Consider the following 25,000-nt stretch of genomic DNA (forward strand, 5'->3'; position numbering starts at 1 on the left):
AATGATACCGCTCGTCAAAACTTGTGATGGTGAAAGTCTCAACTTGTTACTATGGAAACAGAGACACCAATGTGAGATTTACGGTCATGTGTATAATTGTGGCTTTCGATTGGCTAAAATTATCACCCCATATTTGCTGATTTTAAAAGCTGTTAACTTTTTATTTATCGGTTCATGTCAAAAATGAATTTCATTTTCATAATTAACATGCAAAACTAAATCGGTATAACTAAATTTGAAAACGATTAGAACAAAATTGAAAATATACGATACCTGTAATTGCAACCGAACAGATCCATTGTCTGTCGGAGTCTTGAAGTTTACAAAGCACCACCATCATCCACCACCACCACCACCACCACCACCACCACCTCCACAACCTCCACCACCACCACCACCACCACCGCCACCACCACCACCAAAACCACCACCACCACCACCAAAACACCACCACCACCACCACCTCCACCACCACCACCACCACCACCACCAAAACCACCACCAAAACCACCACCACCACCACCACCACCACCACCAAAACCACCACCACCACCACCACCACCACCACCACCACCACCACCACCACTAAAACCACCACCACCACCACCACCACCGCCACCACCAACACCACCATCACCACCACCAAAACCACCCACCACCACTACCACCACCATCACCAATCCATAGAGGGTGTCTTATGCTGACTGAAATGTTCAGGCATCTTTAGTACTTAAACGAGTATATTTTTCTCGACGGCAAACTTTTGTAAAAAAAGCACTTTACAGTTCCAAATATATCTCAGACCTATTCGAACTGGTCTAAAGTTTGTTTATTTTCCGTTACTTACCCAGATATCATACTGCACTTACCCAGATATATCATATTGCACTTACCCAGATATATCATATTGTACTTACCCAGATATATCAGGCACTTACCCAGATATCCTATTTACGTTGAAATTTGTATTTTTCATCGGTTGTCTGAAATACGTCCTGTGGTCTGCTAGTTTTGTGGGTTTTTTTATCTTAATAAGGATATTTTTTTCATGTTGGTGTTAGAGTAATATATATTTATTTATGAGTTTGTGGTTAGGCGTGGCTTTGTGAGTTTATTTTAAAGTGATATATTCATCCATTTTAAAACCACTGAGCATCTGGTTCTTATCGTAAACGATATATGCAGTCCGTGTGTTTTTAGTGAGTGTTGCATCTCATTTATTAGCGTGTGTGAATCCGGTTTTGTATTTTTACAAGACGGTGTCTACAAATTTATTAACGTAGCCTCTCTTGAAGCTCCTGGCAAAGAGGATCGATGACTTCCTTAGCAGAGCCTTGAGAACCATCGAGAACATCTGATTGTACTATCACCTTCCCAACGAAGGACATCGCATGCACTGGTACGGACATGTCCTCTATATCCCGCTAGATCATCCTACCAGGGCTTTGATCTCATTCGACGCAGTAGCTGCAGACTGGAAGTGGCCTCATGTCAGGCCCTGTAACAAATGGTTGTACGTGATTGGGAAAGATCTCCAGAAACTCATCGTTACTTTAGAGGATGCTGAGGGACTGGCACAGGACTGCCAGCGATAGAGAACACTGGTGGACATGCTCGGATATACACATGATAACGTCTCTGGGACCACTAATCTGCGATGAACCCAGCTTTATCAAGCAAGGGCATGAAGCGAAGCGGCCTATTATTAACTAACGTCCGTTTTACGCGTAGAGCTTTATTGAAAAAGTCTTTAACATCTTTTTGCGGTCACTTTTGTCTGATTTTAATGTTTACAACGTTTACCTTAATCTTCTGTTATGTCTCTTTTATATTTTGTATAACCAAACTTTACTCATGTGGTGAACTTTTGCGAATATCTCTACTTTTTAAATGAGATCGTAATTTTTATTAGGATGTGATATTACTCAGCTATACATAATTCACATTGTTCAGTTCCGTTCCAGAATGATATACTCCGCTTAACAACGGATCAGTTGAGATTCAAATTGTCAATATAATTTTCTTTCAGTTGCCAAGCTACAGCATCGTACACGTTTCATTCTCCATATGTGCCTTTATGTGTGAGCGTGTATATATATATATATATGGTCTCCGTGTATGTATTTATGTGTTTCTGTGTTTATAGATGTGTGTGTGTATGGCCTAGTGTCTAGGGAGAATGCACTCGCGATCACAAAATCGTGAACAAACTACTTCATTTCAAGTTGCTCCAATCCATTCAGCAGCAAAGGGGTAAAACTGCAACTGACTGGCATTGCGTTTAGGGGTCACTTGGCACTCAGGAGCCTAGCCACCAGGGTGGCATCATTCGAAAGCTAAAACAACACGAAGCGCATTGTGACCAATAATGTATACCTTCCAGTAGTCTGGTCCATGCAGCGATTCAGCGCTACATGCGTATATATATATATATATATATATTATATATATATATAATATATATATATATATATATATATATATATACATAGATACGCATATACACACATGTATATATAATTAAATACACCCATATATACACACAGAAAATATAAACATACACCACACACCTATATATATTCACAATATACATATATATATATATATGTATACATGCGCATATAGACAAATATGCACGCACACACATATTGGTTGTACTTGTAAATATTTTATGTGTGTATTGTAATCTCTACTGATTACTTTCGCGAATACAGTATTTTAAAATCTCTTGCGTAATTTCAGCAAAGCAGAAAAATTGAAAAGTAACATTGTATTAACTTTAAAGGACTATATCATGTCATACATATATTTATCTAATTTTCCATTGCTATAGAGCACTTTTGTTTTTGTTATATATTTATGAGAGAGACAGCAGAAATGATTGATGTATATCCTTGTGCATATATCTAGCTGCCACTACCAAACTACCTATATATATATATGCATATAAACGCACCCTCCAGTTACACACACATAGTCATTTGTTTATGCTCTATACGTACGTGTGTATGTGTTTTGTTAAGGAGGCAATGCTATTAATTTAAAGATGAGAGAGTGAAGAAATTGGTGAGGAGGCATGAGATGAAAGATGGAGGAGGGGTGAAGAGGGGGTAAGAAATGATAACATGGATGTACCCGGGACTTCTCAAGGGGGTAGAGGGAGGATGTTATCACAACGTTTGTTATTTTTATTTTTGTGCGAAGCTTGAGTAGCAGATGGAGAGAGAGAGAGAGAGAGAGAGAGAGAGAGAGAGAGAGAGAGAGGAGAGAGAGAGAGAGAGAGAGTGAGAGAGAGAGTGAGTGAAAGAGAGGGAGAGCGAGAGAGAGAGGTTGGAAAGAAAGCGGCTTGGCTGACTGTGTGGTAATATAGATTCTGTATGTATGCTTATATGAGTCTATCTCTATGTAAGTATCTATATGGATGTGTGTATGTGTGTGTGTGTGTGCGTGTGTGTTATGGGTTGTGAAAACATAAGGTGAAAACGTGTGCACGTGTGTGTATGCATGCGTGACACACACACACATACACATAAACATACACACACACACACACACTCACAAATATATTCTAGAATTTTTTCTGATAGTATATTTGTTTAGGCTTCGGTCAGCTATCATTAAGCATGTCTATGATCAAAAGTATGCCCGTCCCATCCATGGCCACCCAGACTGTGTCGGCAGAGGAAGGCCTACATTATCCAATATGTATTTTTCCATTATTAATACCAAGCCAAATGCGGCGAGCTGGCAGAATCGTTAGTACATCTGGCGAAATGCTTAGCAGTATTTCGTCTGCTGCTACGTTCTGAGTTCAAATTCTGCCGAGGTCGACTTTGCCTTTCATCCTTCCAGGGTCGATGAAATAAGTAACAGTCAATGGATCTAGTTTGTTTAGTTGCCAGTATTTCGATTCCCGGACCGGGAAATGAGCCACTTCATTTCCCGTTGCCCCAGTCCACACAGCTGCAAATGGGTCACCATGCGACGGATTAGCCTTCCAGTCAGGGTGGAGGAGGGTAGGGGTGGATGTTGGCCTGCTCGCCCAGCCAGCGGGGTGGCATCATTTGAAAGCTAAAACGATGCAAAGCGCATTGTGACCAGCGACGTATTACATCCAAGTAGTCTGGTCGATAACCTGATACGTATATATATATATTATATATATATATATATAATAATATATATATATATAAATAAATGCACCTTTTAAAGCCTAGCCAGGCTCATGGGCCGGTTTCCCGGTTTCCGTGGCGTATGTGTTCCCCAGCTGGACGCGACGCCAGTCCATCGCAGCGTTACTCATTTTTGCAAGCTGAGTGGACTGGAGCAACGTGGAATGAAGTCACAATCATACATACGATCAGGATGCTGACACCCTAACCACTAAGCCAAGCGCCTCCACACACACACACACACACACACACACCACACACACACATATATATACATATATATACATACATACATACATACATACATACATACATACATATATATAAATATATATACATACATACATACATACATACATACATACATACATATATATAAATATATATACATACATACATACATACATACATACATACATACATACATATATATAAATATATATACATACATACATACATACATGTAATACATACATACATACATATATATATATATATATATATATATATATATATATATACATATATATTACATATATATATATACATATATATACATATATTGATATATACATACATACATACATATGTATATTATATATATATATATATATATTATATATATATATAATATATATATATATATATTGCACTTGTGTAAAATACCCCTATTTACTATATTTCACAAACGCATGTGTGTGTGTGTGTTTGTATTTGTTTATGTGTGTGTACATGTGTGTGTATGTGTGCGTGTATGTGATTGTGTGTGTGAGTACGCACGTGCCATCAAAATTGACGGTACAAAACGCCATTTAATAAATGCATCGGTATAACATACATGCCATATATTACAATATAGACTTTTATTAGAATAATAATTTGATTTTCATTGAAAACAACTTGAATGATTGGATCTAAAGAGAAATAGACTCGAGGAAAAGTTCATAAAGTTTTACTGAAATCGTTTGAGTAAGCTATTGAGGTGAAAACAATAAAAACGTCTTTATTTGATTGTTGGCTTTTCTTCCGACTAATATTTTATGAAATCGCTGGCGTGGCTGCGCAGCAAAACATGACAGCGACTTACAGATATAACCGCTATTTAGACTATTATTCAAAGATGGTAAGGCGGTAAGCTGGCTGAGGTGTTAGCACGGCGCGCAAAATCTTTTGCGGCATTTCGTCCGTCTTTACGTTCTGGGTTCAGATTCGACGGAGGTCGACTTTGCCTTTCATCATTTCGGGGTCGATAAATTACGTACCAGTGAAACACTGGGGTTGATGTATTCGACTAGACCTTCCTCCACCAAATTTCAGGCCTTTTACCTATAGTAGAAAAGATTATTATTATTATTATTATGATTATTATTGAGTGAGTGAGAGAGCAGTGCATGCCATCAAAGTGACACTGGGGTAAAATATACGTATTTCTTTACTACTCACAAGGGGCTAAACACAGAGGGGACAAACAAGGACAGACATAGGTATTAAGTCAATTACATCGACCCCAGTGCGTAACTGGTACTTAATTTATCGACCCCGAAAGGATGAAAGGCAAAGTCGACCTCGGCGGAATTTGAACTCACAGCGTAACGGCAGACGAAATACGGCTAAGCATTTCGCCCGGCGTGCCAACGTTTCTGCCAGCTCGCCTGGGGTAAAATATACGAAGCCCAGTATACCCCTCATGACTACCCGTCTGATAAGGGTCACCAGGCACATGCATCACAACCATATGTGCGCAACATGGTGATCTCATATCAAGATAAACAGCGCATGACGTTGCTCTAACAACAAGGCCACGTGCCTCCACATATAATACATATATAAATTATTTCTTTCTGCGTTTCATAGGATGTCTGCCCGTGTGTGCATATATTTCTCACCCCTGATTCTTTTTATTTCTTACCAATAAATTGCATCCCGCTTCTCTAAATTTCCACCTCTGTTTTCCTTCCGATTTCCATCGATTCTTTCGGCCCAAAAGCTGTCTAATATTGCCCTTATCACAAACTTCTACTCTTTCTCATACCAAACTATTATCTCCCCACCCCGTCTCATCACATGCTTTCCCTCTATGTCCTCGTTTTCGCTTGCTTCGCTCACTGTCTTTACCCAACCACTCGCAACCAACCACTTTCTCCTCGTTCTGCAAGTGGTTTGTGTACACTGAGAGCGAAAACTAGAGCAACAACCTTGAGCGCAATGATTACTGAAGCAAGCAAGCAAGCAAGCATCGCCGCGAACACACTACCCCCAACACCAGCAATCTATACATGGTTAATAACACAAGGCCAAGAACAACGCCTTTACTGTACCATCGATCCTGCTTAGTCATAATGAGGTAATAGTCACAATATATCAGGAAGATTAATATAGTAACATATTTATTCATTTTGTGTATTATTAAGGTGTCGCTTGTCACGGGCCTCCAACGGTTAATTGCTGAGTCACTGTATTTACAAGGACGCGGGGGGTTGGGGGTTGGTAGCTGAGTGTTGTGCACTTATGCAATAGTGTTTTTATTCGAAAGTGCGAGCTTTGTAATCAAAAAGCCGATGATGATGATGATGATGTTATTGAGAATATTGTCATTGTTATTTAGCCCATGGCCTGGTCTAATCTGGTGCAGCTATTCTTAGACGCGTTCAACTTGTAGCCACCACACCTTGTTATTAGTCACTGGCTACATTATTTAATGTGAGGGCGCGTGGCTTAGTGGTTAGGGGCATTCGACTCACGATTGTAAGGTCGTGAGTTCGATTCTTGGCGACGCGTTGTGTCCTTGAGCAAGACACTTTATTTCACGTTGCTCCAGTCCACTCAGCTGGCAAAAATGAGATGTACCTGTATTTCAAAGGGCCAACCATGTCACACTTTGTGTCACGCTGAATCTCCCTGCGAACTATGTTAGGGGTACGCGTGTCTGTGGAGTACTCAGCCACTTGCACGTAAATTTCATGAGCAGGCTGTTCCGTTGATCGTATCAGCTGGGACCCTCGTCGTCGTAACCGACGGAGTGCTCCAATGCATTATTTAATGTGGTTGAGGCGGCGCGCTCGCAGCAACAAAAAAAAATGCTGAACAGCTTTTCGCCTGTCCTTACGTTCTGAGCTCAAATTCCGCCGAGGTCGACTTTGCCATTCATCCTTTCGAGGTCGATAAATTAAGTATCAGTTGAGTGCTGGGGTCAATGTAATCGACTGGCCCCTACCCCCAAAATTTCAGGCCTTGTACCTATAGCTGAAAGGATTATATAATGTGGCTTATTTCATTAAAACACTAAGGGATGTGATTTGAGGGAGATTGGGTTGCTGCTTCTAGAAGGTCGATCGTCTGTGTAGAGGCACCATCGTTTGATTGTAATGACAATATAAATGCTGTTACTGTGGTTGTTGTTGTTGTCTTCTTCTTCTTCTTCTTCTTCTTCTTCTTCTTCTTCTTCTTAACCATCCTGGGGTACAGAGGATTCGCAATCTAGACTAGGGTCTGAAAGTTTTACCACCCCATAGTGGGTTACACTACGGTTCCTCTGCTTTGTGACAGAAGTAAGAAGAAAGAGCGAGGGTAAATTGTGGTGAAAGAGTGCAGCGGGGGTTCACCACCACCCCCGCCGGAGCATCGTGGAGCTTTTAGGTGTTTTCGCTCAATAAACATTCACAATGCCCGGTCTGGGAATCGAAACCGCGATCCTACGACCGCGAGTCCGCTGCCCTAACCACTGGGCCATTGCGCCTCCACTGCTGTTGTTGTTGTTGTTGTTGCTACTGTTGCTGCTGTTGGTATTGATGACAAGGTGGCGAGCTGGCAGAAACGTTAGCACGTCGGGCGAAATGCTTAGCAGTATTTCGTCTGCCGTTACGTTCTGAGTTCAAATTCCGCCGAGGTCGACTTTGCCTTTCATCCTTTCGGTGTCGATTAAATAAGTACCAGTTACGCACTGGGGTCGATATAATCGACTTGATCCGTTTGTCTGTCCTTGTTTGTCCCCTCTGTGTTTAGCCCCTTGTGGGTAGTAAAGAAATAGGTATTGATGACAATGTTGATGATGATTGCGATGACGACTGCGGTTTTGTATTTTCCAGGTTTCCTTCCATCCTTCCTGTTCTGGAAACTGAGTTCGTCGCTGAGAAAATAATTGAGGCTGTTTTGTGCAACCAGGAAGTTCTCTATGTTCCACGCATCATTTATTTCATTTCGGCCGTAAAAGGGTAAGTTTTTCATTTTTTGTTTTCTATTCCCGACTGAATTATTGCAGTTATTTTTGTTGTTTAATCCCCAGATCAGCTCCTGATCAAATAGATTTCAACCGTGGCCATCTTGTCTGTTCGCGCCCAGCGTATCTCGGTCTAGAGATTCTATATGTTCCCTTTTCTATAAAAAAAAAGCAGTAGACTGTAATTTGAAGAAGGTTTGCTTGTTTCTTCTAGAGCAGGGGCGGGGAAAACCCCGCCCGCAGGAGCAATTGCGAACGCGAGCCCATTTTATTGTGCCCGCAGGCTTATATAGTCATATGTACAAAATATAGTAAATTTTTCAATCAAAATATTCGTATGCCTTTTTGCGACAAAGGTCGCGTTTCCACTACGATAAAACGCCCAGAAACCGTCCGATAATTGCCATTTGAATGGAAATTTTGTTTTCACTATAAAACACATACCGTAAATCCTTGAGTATAACCCGCATTTCCCCCCAAAATTTAAAGGTCAAAATCCTTAGTGCGTACTATATACGAGGTTAAAAATGAAAATTATTTTCTAAGCAATGTTCGAATCTTTATTTGCTGTCCGGCAATGTTTATTAAGACGCATTTTGTGATGTTGGGCGCGAAAATACCTTAAGCTAAGCCTGAAAGCGATGAAGTCATAAAAGAATCATCCATAACTTGTAGTAAGCAACATTTATTAAACATTATTACGGTTATTTCTTTATTTTCTACAAACAAAATACACAAAAAAGCTACACGTTTGCATTATGCTTTATATACAATAATAATAAAGGACGTTACCATATACATTTTTACAAACCAAGGATGTTATATAGACCTCCTTGACTCAAGTTAGAGAAGGGGCGCGTATTATACACAAGGTTTAGGTTTTTCAGAGGTACAGCCCCCTAAAAATCCCCAGCGTATACACATTTGCATTATGTTATATATACAATAATAATTAAGGACGTTACCATATACATTTTTACAAACCAAGGATGTTATATAGACCTCCTTGACTCAAGTTAGAGAAGGGGCGCGTATTATACACAAGGTTTAGGTTTTTCAGAGGTACAGCCCCCTAAAAATCCCCAGCGTATACACATTTGCATTATGTTATATATCCAATAATAATTAAGGACGTTACCGTATACAGTTTTACAAACCAAGGACGTTATATAGACCTCCTTGACTCAAGTTAGAGAAGGGGCGCGTATTATACATAAGGTTTAGGTTTTTCAGAGGTACAGCCCCCTAAAAATCCCCAGCGTATACACATTTGCATTATGTTATATATACAATAATAATTAAGGACGTTACCGTATACAGTTTTACAAACCAAGGACGTTATATAGACCTCCTTGACTCAAGTTAGAGAAGGGGCGCGTATTATACACAAGGTTTAGGTTTTTCAGAGGTACAGCCCCCTAAAAATCCTCTGCGTATTATACTTTGATCGTTCTAACCGGCCTTCAGCTGGTTTTCTGGTACTGTACAAACTCGGTTGTTCGATGGAATTTTCAAGTTAGTAAAATATAACACACACACACACGGACACACACACACATACACATACACACGCGCGCATAGAAATAGGTGCATATACGCATATATATATATAGAGACACATTCACACACACATATAGACACATTTACACACACATACAGGCATACATATATGTCTGTGTATCACTCTCTCTCTCTCTCTACACACACACACACACACTCATACACACACACACACTCACACACGCACACATATATATACATATACATATGTATGTTATATGTATATACACACACACACTGAGAACGTTTCTCTTTTATAAACATCATTAAAAATATGATTTCATAAAAAGAAGAAAACAAAAATAAAACAAAACAAGATAAAAAAGGCCACCGACCCACCCCGCCCTCTCCGATAAAAGCCATTTCAACAATCTCCTATATTTTTTGCCTATTATGGTTCCCTTTGTTCATAATGGGAATATTTCCACAGCGAGTACCTTTGTTTACACTGGGAGTTTTCTGTTAGTTTACCATAACGTTTTCTATTGACGTTTTACGGTTGTTATGTGTCAATAACAACATGTTTTGGTTTTGAAGCCGAGCTACAATGGACGTGTGAAAATTTGTATGCGGCAATACAATATGGGTGAGAAATGGGAAAGGGAAATACGTGATATATATATATATATATATATAAAAATAATAAAACTTATGTTGTTTTTTATTTTGAGTATTTGAGTAGTGCAAAAAACGCTTGGATCAAAAGCGTTTGTAATGTTTCATACAAATATATATATATATATATATATATATATATATTCTATATAGTATATATATAATATATATATATATATATATATAATATATATATATATATATATTAATATATATAGTATAATATATATATATGTATATATATCATATGTATATATATAATATATGTATAATAATAATATGGGTATATATATTATATAATAATATGGTGAGTGTGTGCGTGTATCAGTGTATATTACACACACAACACACACAACACAACACACACTACACACCCACACACACATATATATATATATATATATAATATAGATAGATAGATATAGATATAATGTGTAAATATATATGCATATGAATATATATTTGTTATAGATACCTACCTATATATAATATATATATATATATATATATATATATATATATATATAATATAGTATATAAAGGGGTTTGTATGATTGTATATAGAGGGATATATATTATTCAAAGAAATTCCAACTCTGTCTGTTTTCTATGTTTTATTTATATTCTTTATAATATTAATGTAGAATATAGAATATATAGTGTAAATAATATATATATATAGTAAAATGAAATGAAGTATTGATTGTCTTATTGAATAGATGAAATATTGAATATCAAATATTAGGGGACTAGTATACTTTCTTGCATTTAAGCAGTCTTCAAGGTCCCAGGGTGTGACGGGAGTGTTTCAACCAGAGTTGGAATTTCTTTGAATAATATATATATGTGTGTGTGTGGTGTGAGAGTGTGTGTGTGTGTGTAAATATATACATACGATTACTATACACACATGTTGATATATAGTATGTATGTATTCATACACATGTATATATATATATGTGTGTGTGTGTGTGTAAAGGGTAAAGGGCCATGATATTGAACCTAGAAAATTCCCCACCCCACCTCACCCGAACCACATGTCTGGGCAAGGTAGTTTTATGGAAGGCCAGCGGTCACCCATGTCTCCCAGTCTCCCCCACCCCACATGCCATCGATGTTATGCAAGAGAAAGGCAAAGGGGCCGACACAGCTTGGCACCAGTGACGTTGCAACTCATTTCTGCAGCCGAGTTAACTGGAGCAACGTGAAATAAAGTGTCTTGCTCAAGAACACAACACACAGCCAAGTCTGAGAATCGAACTCACTACCTCATGATTGTGAGCCCGACGCTCTAACCACTGAGCTATGCGTACACATAAGATCATATACTTTCACACTTATATATCATCATCTTCATCATTTAACGTCCCATTTTGTAAGTTGGCATGGGTTGGACGGTTCAGTAGGCTCCAAGTCATAAAACTGCGTCCTTCCCCAGTCTCTGCTTTGGCTGCTACGGCTGGATGTCCTTCCTAATACTATAATGGCACTTTTTTTTCGTGAGACCAACATTTATGTTGTCGCTTTTCAGCTTACAAGAGTAAAGGGCTTAACAGGGGACCCGTTTGATGTCTCATATTATCTATCTATCTATCTATCTATCTATCTATCTATCTATCTATCTATCTATCTATCTATCTATCCATCCATCCATCCATCCATCCATCCATCCATCCATCCACCCACCCATCCACCCATCCACCCATCCATCCATCCACCCACCCATCCACCCATCCACCCATCCATCCATCCATCCACCCATCCATCCATCTATCTATTTATCCATCTATATATCTATCTAACTCTCTGTCTCTCTCTCTCTCTCTCTCTCTCTATCTATCTATCTATCTATCTATTTGTCTGTCAGTGCATCCATCCATCTATCTGTCTGTCTGTCCATCTATCCATCTATCTATATACCTATCTGTCTGTCTATCTATCTGTTATATTTTGTCTGATATCTCTTTTCAGAATTATTCCCGTGAAGTGTTGGTCGTTGCTACTGAAGTTCACCGGGAGCTCACATTTGATGGACGAATTTCGTGGTCGATCGCTGGAGAAAAAGAAATCGATGCACGTCTCAGCAAGAGTATCGGTTCCGCCCTCACCTTCACCTGCACCCTCATCACTATTACCAATGTTATCATCAATAAAACTAAACAACAACAGCAGCAACAACGAAGACTTATACGAAGTTACGAAATCAGTTAAAATGTCTGACACAGTTGTAGGCAACTAAACATGAAAATATCGAAAAAAGAAAAAAAAATGAAATAAGAGAAACTTATAAAAAATCGAAAAACAAAATAAAAACAAAAGTTTAAGAGTCAATAAAACTATGACGAGACTGAGATAAAACTTGAGATAAAAATGACAAAAACAAAAAATATATATATAAGAAAAAATGTCTTATTGTGGCTTCTAGATAATCTTTAATCTGAGACGATCAGGTTTGACGGAAATTGAGAAAAATGAAAAAAATTGGCTCCGCTGGTCTGAGAAGCTGAGAAAGAAGTGTGTGTGTGTGTGTGTGTGTGTGAATGAGAGAGTGGGAGAGAGAGAGAGAGAGAGAGAGAGAGAGAGCAAGAATGAGAGAGAAAGAGAGAGAGAGAGAGAGAGAGAGTGTGTGTTGTGTTGATTGAACAGCGGACATTCTCCTAAGAATTGGAGAAGGAGACTGATAAAAAATAAATTATCCAACAAAACAACAAGCAAAAAAAACCCAAAAAAAAACCAAACAAACACAAAAGACATGATGGACGTTTCCTCCTAAATGAACGTCTTCGTATTAGGGCAGAAAAAAAAAGATAAAAACTCTTGTTTTTTGCTTTACAGATATTTAACTTACGTTTCAAAGATGGAGAAGCAACAGGTTAATTTTAAAGTCATTTTATGCCAAAAATAGGGCCCAGCATCTGCTAAGTCAATAGATATGATGATAATGAACGATGACAACAACAACAACAACAATAATAATGATAATAATGATTTCAAGTTTTGGCACAAAACCAGCAATTTTAATGGGCCAGTGTTAGTCGATACATCGACCTTTCTATGTAATTGGTACTTTCATCTAATCGATTCCGAAACGATGAAATGGCAAAAGCCACTACGACCAATAGCGACATTAATATTAATTTCTTATATCGGTGCAAGGCATGGAATTTGAGGAAGGGTCTAGTCGATTGTATCGACCTTAGTTCTCAAATGTGTGTGTGGAAACTGGGTCATGAACGACGTGTTTCTGTGTTGTTACGCTTCATCAGTTACAGACACCGAGCAAGTTGTTCATAGCTCATTAAGAATTGTTCTCATATTTAAATAACAAATAATAAATTTGCTCATGTGTGCAAAGCTTTGTCAAGCTGGAAGTAATTAATCAACACATTAAGTAATGATAATTTTAATCATCGTTGTTTAGTGTGCGTCTAATGAATAAATAATGATGATAATAATTATAATAAACGCACGTGTACAGACACGCAAACATACTAACACAAAGATCTAAGGAGGTGTACCATGCTCTTCCCAGGTTCGAGTCCCCAAAGATCGCCGAGACTTTTTTTACACAGATATTAGTAAAGTGTGCCTGAGTGGAGGTGACACGAGACCAGCTGGTTCTGAGTAGTGCAAGCTATAGTGCCTTGTGGTTGTAGGAAGGACGGAGTATTTTCTGGCACATCGAAGATAAAGGCCTGAATTTGTGAATCATTCTGTCCTGTGGTGAAGAGATGTGCTCGCCAGGAAAGATTCTCACGTGTGATGAGATCTAGCGTAAGCGTTGAGGAAAGTTGGTAGTTATAAGGAACTGAAATATTTTCTTGCGTTCCGAAGAAGAAACCCTGAATTTGTGAAGCATTCTTTTTTATGGTAAATATGTGTGCTTCTCAGGAAAGAATCTCACATATGATCAGGCCTAACATATGTTGCTGCTTTGAGGAGTGTGGCAGTCTGCTATTCGTGTAAATACAAGAGACACAGCTTAAACGACTGTACTACTGTTTCTAATCGTCTCTCCGCAGAATGGCAAATTGTATCTGCTCTCATTCGTCTTTACACGAAGCGCCGTGATGTTGAGTGTCAACAAAATATCGGACAACAGGTCAGAGGTTCGTATCCTCTCTGTCTTTGTGAAGCAGTCTGTCCGAGGGTTAAAATGACGAGCTCCACGATATGTAGCTACTGTGAGGAGTCTACCTGTTTGCTATTCATGCAAATCTTTACATTACATAAGTGGCCTGGTGCTCCGTCGGTTATGACGACGAGGGTTCCAGTTGGTCCGATCAACGGAATAGTCTGCTCATGAAATTAACATGCAAGTGGCTGAATACTCCACAGACACGCGTACCTCTAACGTAGTTCGCAGGGATATTCAGCGTGACACAGAATGTGGCAAGGCCGGCCCTTTAAATTACAGCCACTATTCATTTTTGCCAGCTGAGTGGACTGGAGCAACGTGAAATAAAGTGTCTTGCTCAAGGACACAACGTACCGCCGGGAATCGAACTAACGACCTTACTATCGTGAGCCGAATACCCTAACCACTAAGCCACGCGTCTTCACTTGTTAACACTAGAGGCACGCAAATACACACAAACACACAAGCATACGCACGTTCTGTATACAGCAATCACTCGATTATTGCGGGAGCTACGTTCCAAAACCTCCCACGATTGGTGAAAAATATAAATATCTATCGGCCGCAGAAACCCGCGATATACTGAGGAGTCTGCGATATAAGTTTACATGTATTAGCCAGACAAAAAACCGCGATGTACTGAGTGCGCGATAGGTGATCCGCGATATGGCTAGGGATTGGATTACTGTATATGATATTGAGGAAGTAAGTGCAAACACATTTGATTAGATGATCAAGATAATTATCGTTAATTGAGATTATATTCGTGTCAAATGGGAGCAACAGTTAATTCTAGCCAAAGGCAAATGGGATTAATGAACGTAAAAAATAAGTAAAATACATTGATGCCCCGTGGTCTCACGGAATGCATTCTTATATCAAAAGTCAGCTACGGAATGAATTGCTTACCTTCAGGTAATGTCTGAAGGATGAGTAAATCTGGTGGAACCCCGCCCGCTGCAAAGTATTGAAAACGAAAAATAAGCGTTGATATACTTGTTATAGCGAGCACGATAAATTTAATGAATCAAAACCGTACCTGTATAGAGAAGAGGCACGCATTGCTGAATAGTGTTTAACTAAACCAAATATTGGCAGGGGCGACAACTTGATGAAAAGAAGGATTGATAGCGAAGCGTGTTATCTGGTTTAACACTGCTTCACCCTAATGTGAGAGAGATTTGTCCTTTACAAACTATTCTGTTCTATTAAAAGAAAGGCGCTCATTCACTCATTTGCTCATTTGGTTCCCCTTCCTCACCAGTTTAAGAGCGGGAACTGCTTTTTCCAATCGTTCCTCTTCCGAATGGAAAATTGAATGTCCTATAATTCGTCTTTATAAAAAAGAGCTCAGATAGATGCTAAAAGTGTCAATACAATATCAGACAAACAGACAGATGTTCATATCCTCTCATTGCTATAACGTTATGTCCGTAATGATATTTGAACAGTAGAATATCTCTTAGATTTAAGTAGCTACAAATGATCAGTTGAACCTTGCTTCGCCCGGTTCAGGAATCGAAGCCATAATTTTACGATCATTGTCTAACTCCCTAACCACTAGCTCAAGCGTTTCCTCACACGCATGCGCAAACACAAACACAAACATGTATAAATGCATACTCACACACATATATGTGTATATATATATATATATATATATATATATATATATATATATATATATCTATATATATATATATATATATATATATATTATATATATATATATATATATAATAAATACGACTTCGGTTACAAATAAGATATATTTGTTCCCAAAGTGTTCCAGACAATATTCGCATTGATTATGACTAATTGCGAACTATTTGTGGCTGCAACGCAATTCCGCAGAGTGAAAGAGTAACCGTAAAAAACATGAAAGTCTTGATATGCGATAGAAAGCAAATATGCACGCTACTACCACGTAGCAAGTCCTCCATTACAGAACGTTTCGTTTCAAGAAAGGCTTCTCTCATCAGGCGGTGTAAACTGACGATTGCTCTGTTCAAGGCAGAGGCCTGGTGTGCTGAATAGTAAATGCAACAGTAACGCAAACACTTTTACATCAGGTTTCGCAAGTTCCTAGGCGCATACATAACATAGTTATTAGACATGTATGTGTCTTATAACAAGGTACATCGCAATAGTTTGAGGGAGATTTGAAGTGCTGTTTTATACCAGCCTAAGTGGTTGGGAAGAGTGTAAGATACGTTAAGCTAAAGAGGTACGTGAACGAAGTATGGCCGTAGCTAAGGGTTAACACACGAAAAAGATGTCAGTACCAGAGACTTACATAATAAAACTATGCCAGGTCTTAGAGGGTTCCGAATTGGAACCATGCCAGAGCTTGAAGATAAATTTGGAACTAAGATTCCTTTCTAACAAACGCAGGGATGCATGATTATAAAATTTTTTTTTTCTCTCTCCATATTATCATTGCTAATAAAGATAAAACTTACACATGGAAAAGATTCAGCCATTCGTCATTTAACATATTAAAAGGTGACTTACAAACACATTTCCTCTCAACTGTTTTTATCTCTTCCTTTCATATTGTATCATATATTTCACATATACTTTCGTTTTTCGTTTTTTCTTTTTTCATTTTGCAAGTTTCAACGTGTGCTTGAATGCGTGTGTGTTTTATATTGCATATATGTATGCATGTATATATATATATTATATATATATATATATATATATATATATATATATATATACACACATATATAATGTGTATATATGTATACATATACATATATATACATATGTATATATATATATGTATAATATATATACATATATATACACACACATGCGTATACATATATATTTTACTTATACTTTCTTTTCCCTTTCAGTTTCAGCGTGTACATGAGTGTGTGTGTGTGTGTGTGTGTGTGTTGTGAATGTTTGCGTGTATGTTTGTATATCTATATATTATTCTATATATTATATATATTTATATATGCATATATGTATATACATATGTATATATATATACACATATGTATACATACATATATAATATATGTACATATACATACATATATATAATATACATACATACATACATATATATATGCATACATACACACCACCATATATATATATATATATATATATAATATATATATATATATATATTATATATATTATACACACGTACACACACGCATATTTATATGTATATATGCATACACACGTATATATGTAGATAATGGAGGCAATGTGTTTTACTGAGAACATCTTAATTTATGTGAACACAAGGTATTCCATTTTTTTGGGGTACGGAATGTGCTCAATAATGAATTCAGAATGAGTTAAAGTGGTAAAAGGTATGAGAATATAGTATTTGAGAATGAAATATAACGTAAACATAAAGGGGCGATCTCATCATACACAACATAGAAAACAGATATACATATATAACCTTTAATCCGGGTCACAAGTTTGTTTGGAAATACATCATAGACCGATGAGCAAAAGACTGAAGCTCATTCCGCAATCTTGTGCTATATAAGTTTTCGTACACACACACACACACACACACACAAAAACATACGCACACACACACATTGTATATGTATATATGTATATCCACTTTTCCATGCTTGCATTGGTCAGATGAATTCGTTGGAGCAGAATTTCTATTACCGGGTGCCGTTCCTGTCGCGAGCCCTCATCTGTTTCCAAGCAAGTTTATATTCTCCATGACAAGATATATTATTTTCCAGGGAAAACCGGATGCAAACAACATCGCTTGTATGATGGTGATGTTCGTTTGCAACTATTACGTGATATCAAAACAAAGGTACACATAGACATACACATACATAAATACACACATACACATATAAACACACAAATTATATATATATAAGTCTATACATATATGTATGTATGTATGTATGTATGTATGTATGTATGTATGTATGTATGTATGTACTAACCGCCTTTCCCAAGAATGTCAAGCCTTGTACCAATAGCAGATTTAGGCGCATATATGTATATTTAAACATATATGAAATATTAATATTTCTAAGTCTCTCTAAAGGAGACTACGGCAGCAATACTGGCTAATAATAGTTATCGCCAAGCTAATCTGGCAGTCCAGAAAATAGGACGAATGCTGCCGTTGATTAGCTCCAAGAGGATATCGCCTCTAGCTAGCTATGTGACACACGAACCTGTGTCCATTACAACATTGGAGCAGGGTGTTGTCAGTATTGAACAAAAACATATAAAGTTCCACGAGGCTCCGGCAGGGGGTGGTGGAGAACCCTGCTGTACTCTTTCACCACAACTTTCTCTCACTCTTTCTTCATGTTTCTGTTTCTGTTGTACCTGTATTTCGAAGGGCTAGTCTTGTCACACACTGTGTCACGCTGAATCTCCCCGAAAACTTCGTTAAGAGAACACGTGTCTGTGGAGTCCTCAGCCACTTACACGTTAATTTCCCGAGCAGGCTTGGATCAGCTGGAACCCTCATGCCACGATATATATATATATATATATATATATTATATATATATATATATATATATATATATATGTATATATATATACACAACACACACACACACAAAAACACACACATATATATGAGCATATGCATAAATTCTATTGGTTAACCGATTATTTTCTCACAACAAATGCCAGCCAATCTGGTGAAATCTTTAGGAATGCGGAAATAAACTAGTTTATCAACGCCCAGTTGTAACAGAAACAATGCACCAGATGCAAAGGTTGGTATTGAGCACCTCACGTTTTTGTACACGAAAATACAAGGAAACAAATGCCGTACACACACACACACACACACCACACACACACACACACACACGTGATATACAATACATTGTGTGTACTGACACAGATGTTTAATCCAGAGTTTAATCCAGGATCGCGGTTTCGATTCCCAGACCGGACGTTGTGAGTGTTTATTGAGCGAAAACACCTAAAAAGCTCCACGAGGCTCCGGCAGGGGATGGTGGTGATCCCTGTTGTACTCTTTCTCCACTCTTTCTCCCACTCTTTCTTCTGTTGGCCTGCTCGCTTAGCCAGCGGGGTGGCGTCATTCGAAGGCTAAAACAATGCGAACGCATTGTGACCAGCGATGTGTAACTACATCTGATGGACTGGTCGGTCACGTGATCACGTGATATACATATATATATGCATATATATGTATAATATATATACATTATACATATATATATGCAAGTATATATATGTATATATGTATAATGTATATATATATACATACATACTTACATATATATATATATATATGGTCGGCCCCAGGCTATAGTAGAAGACACTTGCCCAAGGTACCACGCAGTGGGAATGAACCCGGAACCATGTGGTTGGTAAGCAACCTACTTACCTATACTCATTGTTAAGGTGGCTACTCGCAAGTTACAACCAAAGGACACAAGGACAATCATCACTTGAGTAACGAAGGGTGCAAGTGAGCACCAGCATTGCTAGAAATGATAGTCAAAAGAAGCGTTAGCCACGGGCAAGCACTTGTCTAATGACTGACAAGAGAAGTGTTTGGCCGCGACTAAGAGTTGTTTTTGACTCTTATTTCTAGCAATGCTGGTCCTGACTTGCACCTGTTGTTACTGAAGTGACGACTGTAATATATATATATATATATATAGGCGGTATCTCGTAGATGCCCTAAGTTATGATTTTAGTAATAATGATTACCTTTGAAGGTTTTTATTTCCATGCTGGCCACCCGATAAGATCGTTATTCAACTTAAATTAACGATCTTATCCTTACATGTATATATATATATGTATGTATATGTCTGTATTGTGTGTTATCATATGTATATATGTATGTGTGGTACATTGCGTGTGTGTATGTGTGTTGTGTGCTTGGATATGCATACGCACACATATATGTATTTATGCGCACACATGTATGCATATATATAAGCATACATGCATGCATACATACATAACACACACACACACACACATAAAAATACATACACACGTATATATAAACACACGCACGTATATAAACACACACATATATACACAGACAACTGAATATATACATAGATACATTCACGTGTACATATATTTATACATCTACATACCGGCATACCTACGCACATACAAACACATATACACACACACATACACCTACTTACTTGCCTTTTTTTACAGAGAATTTCTTTCAAGACTTGAAGGGGAAAGTGTCAGCCGACAGACACAATGCATGAAAGACGATGCTTTAATTAACTTGTATTGTGACAAAGAGAAGGGGAACCGTGTAACGTGTGTGGATCTCTCGAAATTGGTGTCGTCTGGTCGTTCAGACGAGCGATCCCACAAAGGAACGACTATTCATCCGGTGTTTATATTTCCCTCCTTCTTTCTTAATAGCGTTTTTATAATAAGTAAATGAATGAATCAATGAATAAATAGATAGATAAACGGGTGCCGGGTATTAATGAAGGCATTGCGAAAACATGATAGCGGGGAAAATGAAGGAGAGAGACAGAGACAGAGAGAGAGAGAATTAGGTAGAATTATGAGAGAGGAGGGGGTTTGTGTGACATAGAGAGAGATTCTTATATAAATACTTCCGTCTAACCTAATTCAATAACAAAAAATAGAAATAGAATAAAATTAAATAAAAAATAAATCAGCCGAAAATAGAAAAGAGGGTGATTATAATGATGATGATGACGATGGTGATGATACAAGAAAGTTATTTAATACCCCCACAGTAGTCTCCCTTGAAATATTTTTTACCTTATACGTAAAGCAGACTCGATTGAAAAGCCGAATGCGCTATAATTTCTTTACTACCCACAAGGGGCTAAACACAGAGAGGACAAACAAGGACATAGGTATTAAGTCGATTACATCTACCACAGTGCGTAACTGGTACTTAATTTATTGACCCTGAAAGGATGAAAGGCAAAGTCAACCTCGGCGGAATTTGAACTCAGAACGTAGCGGCAGACGAAATACCTATTTGTTTACTACTCACAAGGGGCTATACACAGAGGGGGACAAACAAGGACAGACAAACGGATTAAGTCGATTAAATCGACCCCAGTGCGTAACTGGTACTTAATCTATCGACCCCGAAAGAATGAAAGGCAAAGTCGACCTCGGCGGAATTTGAACTCAGAACGTAAAAGTAGACGAAATACCTATTTCTTTACTACCCACAAGGGGCTAAACACAGAGGGGACAAACAAGGACAGACAAACGGATTAAGTCGATTAAATCGACCCCAGTGCGTAACTGGTACTTAATCTATCGACCCCGAAAAAATGAAAGGCAAAGTCGACCTCGGCGGAATTTGAACTCAGAACGTAAAAGTAGACGAAATACCTATTTCTTTACTACCCACAAGGGGCTAAACACAGAGGGGACAAACAAGGACAGACAAAGGGATTAAGTCTATTACATCGACCCCAGTGCGTAACTGGTACTTAATTTATCGACCCCGAAAGGATGAAAGGCAAAGTTGACCTCGACGGAATTTGAACTCAGAAGGTAAAGACAGACGAAATACCACTAATCATTTCGCCTGGCGTGCTAACGTTTCTGCCAGTTCGCCGCCTTATTATTACCATTATGAAAGCAGTGAGCTAGCAGAATCGTTAACACGTCGGTAGACATGTTTGGCAGCATTTCGTCCGTCTTTACGTTCTGAGTTTAAATTGCGCTGACGTCGAATTTGCCTTTCATCCTTTCGAGGTCTCTAAAATAAGTACCAGTTGAGTACTGGATTCAATGAAATCGACTTGGCCTTGTACCAAAATTTGAAACCAATACTAATTAGAAATTGGTATGAATCTCTGTTCCAACCCAATATGCGCACGCATGCATGTGTGTGTGTGTGTGTGTGTGTGTGTGTGTGTGTGTGTGTGTGCGTGTGTGTGCGTGCGTGTGTTTGTATACGGGTGCACAGAAAGCGGGCGCATGCGTGCGCGAGAGGGATATAGTATGGAATATATAAACAAATACATTCCAAGCGGCGATCTATCATTTGTTAGGAAAACCATTATTCCCATAATTCAATGCTTATTTGCATAATTTACCAGCTTAAACACAACACAGCCACCAAATTATACAAACATTATATTGATTGCAGTATCAAGTCAATCGCTAGAAACCTCTCTTCTTATTATCATTTGAAGATTCACGATTTAACAACCATATTTACATCTATAACAAGCCTTGTCGTCTGCTGTTCACATATTTTAACATCGATCAAAAAATGTCTGCCTACAACACTTTCTTCTGTATCTAAAACGTTCAGACACGCCACACTACACACATACAAAGCGTGGTGTGTCTTCATGGTCCAGTTCCAGTGCATAGTTACGCTCTTTGAGGCATCGACATTTTGTCTTCATATTTTTCCCCATTAATTTTGTTTTTTTCCGTTAAAATTACGAGGTACCCAAACATCATAGCTATTCACGTATTTGAAGATGCATTTAAATGTCATAAAACACACATTCGAGATATGTGGAGTATCTGAACGATGTCTCATGTTGTGTGACATGGACTATTTTTCGATTAGCATTTTTGATTAGCATCATCAACATCGGTTTTAAAACATAGTAAACCACTAACGAAGTGGTGTCCTTTAAACTCATACTCCATCTCTATAAATTGCATTTATCGTTTTTGCTGCTTGCACAGCTTTTGTTTCCTCTCGAAAGAGCTGTTCTTCACTCCTGCTCCAGAGCGTCGGCTGCGGGGTCACTCTGAAAAGCTCTATCTGCAACGATTTCATCTCAATCGAAGGAGAGGGGCTTTCTCCGTCCGGGTTGCGGATCCGTGGAATAAGCTGCCGGACGAGATAGTGAAGATGCCGACGACCGCTCTTGACCAGAAATGGCTTGAACTCTTTACATGAACACCACCCTGTACATAACTCCATGTCCCCCTACATGGCCTTGCTTTTTGCTTTTTGAGCCAAAAAATTAACTTAACTTAACTTAACTTAAAGAAAAGAGGCGCCAAATGACGAAATTCTATTTCCTTTTCCTCCATTTTTCACTCTTAATGTCAAAACAGTAAAAGTAAAGTATCCATACAGTGGATCGTATAGAAAGACGAGTTGGAATGTCACCTTTCAGGAAACATATCGGTCATAAGCTTCCCTCCGACTGAAAAACAATATACATTACACACGCACGTACGCGCACACACCACACACACACACCACACACACACACACACACACACACACACAACACACACACACACACGTGTGTGTACGTATGTCTCTGTGTCAGTATATATATGCATATATACAAATATAAAGAAATAAAACCTTTTTCTTCGCATTTAAAATTTAGCTTGCATTCAAATTTGAAACAGTTAGCAATTGAAATTTCAAAAGATCCATCTGGAAAATTATGGGTTAATTCCTAAGCCTAAAAACCGTAATTTAATTTTGTTGTATTTCGGGTGGGTCATTATGCCAATATAAAAGACACGCACTGGTTATATTTCACTTCCTTACTTTACTTGGTCAATTCTTAATCATTGAACGAATTAACTAATCGATTTTTTTTTTATCAATATTCCGGTCAATCAATCAAAGCCTGACGGAAATCTGCAGTAGAGAAAGGATATAATTGATAGCGTCGCGAATAGCAATTGAAAACCAGACTGATTGATTGATTTATTGACCGAACAATCGATTAGTTAGTTGGTTAAAGTGTTATGGCTGTGTGGTAAGTAGCTTTGCTTACCAGCCACATGGTTCCAGGTTCAGTCCCACTGCATGGCACTTTGGGCAAGTGTCTTCTACTATAGCTTCGAGCCGACGAAAGCCTCATAAGTGGGTTTGGTAGACGGAAACTGACAGCAGAAGAGTATCGTATATATATATATATATTCCCCATATACATTTACATAAATAATAATAACGAAGTGAAATAGAACCAGTGCGTGTGTTTATTATTGGCACAATGACCCTCCCAAAATGCAGCAAAATCTGTTTTAATACCCGAGTTGACATCAAGAATCTTGTAAAGGAAATACAAAACAGTAACATAATGGTAATTTTGCATTTATAATTAAATTACATTATACTTATTAGTAGAAGAGTCAAAAATTTGAAACTAATATTATTTACATTATTTACATTTGACGGATATTTGTCCTCATCTTGTTTGTTGTTAACACAACGTTTCGGCTGATATACCCTCCAGCCTTCATCAGGTGTCTTGGGGAAATTTCAAAACTGGGTTCTCATTCCTATGATATTTTTCGATGTAATTATTATTATTA

The 25,000-nt window shown here is 38.1% G+C and overlaps 1 protein-coding gene across 1 annotated transcript in view; it reads left to right on the forward strand.

The window, feature by feature from the left end:
• Positions 1-12,875, forward strand: part of LOC115223626 (epidermal retinol dehydrogenase 2) — a 36,540-nt gene extending 23,665 nt beyond the window's left edge. Inside the window, exons 5-6 of the mRNA XM_029794294.2 lie at positions 8,258-8,383; positions 12,535-12,875. Coding sequence (XP_029650154.1) covers positions 8,258-8,383; positions 12,535-12,802 — 394 coding nt within the window. The 3' untranslated portion in view covers positions 12,803-12,875. The remainder of the gene's footprint in view (positions 1-8,257; positions 8,384-12,534) is intronic.
• Positions 12,876-25,000: the final 12,125 nt, after the last annotated feature.

The sequence above is a fragment of the Octopus sinensis genome, linkage group LG23 (assembly GCF_006345805.1).
Source record: "Octopus sinensis linkage group LG23, ASM634580v1, whole genome shotgun sequence".
NCBI classification, from domain to species: Eukaryota; Metazoa; Mollusca; class Cephalopoda; order Octopoda; family Octopodidae; genus Octopus; species Octopus sinensis.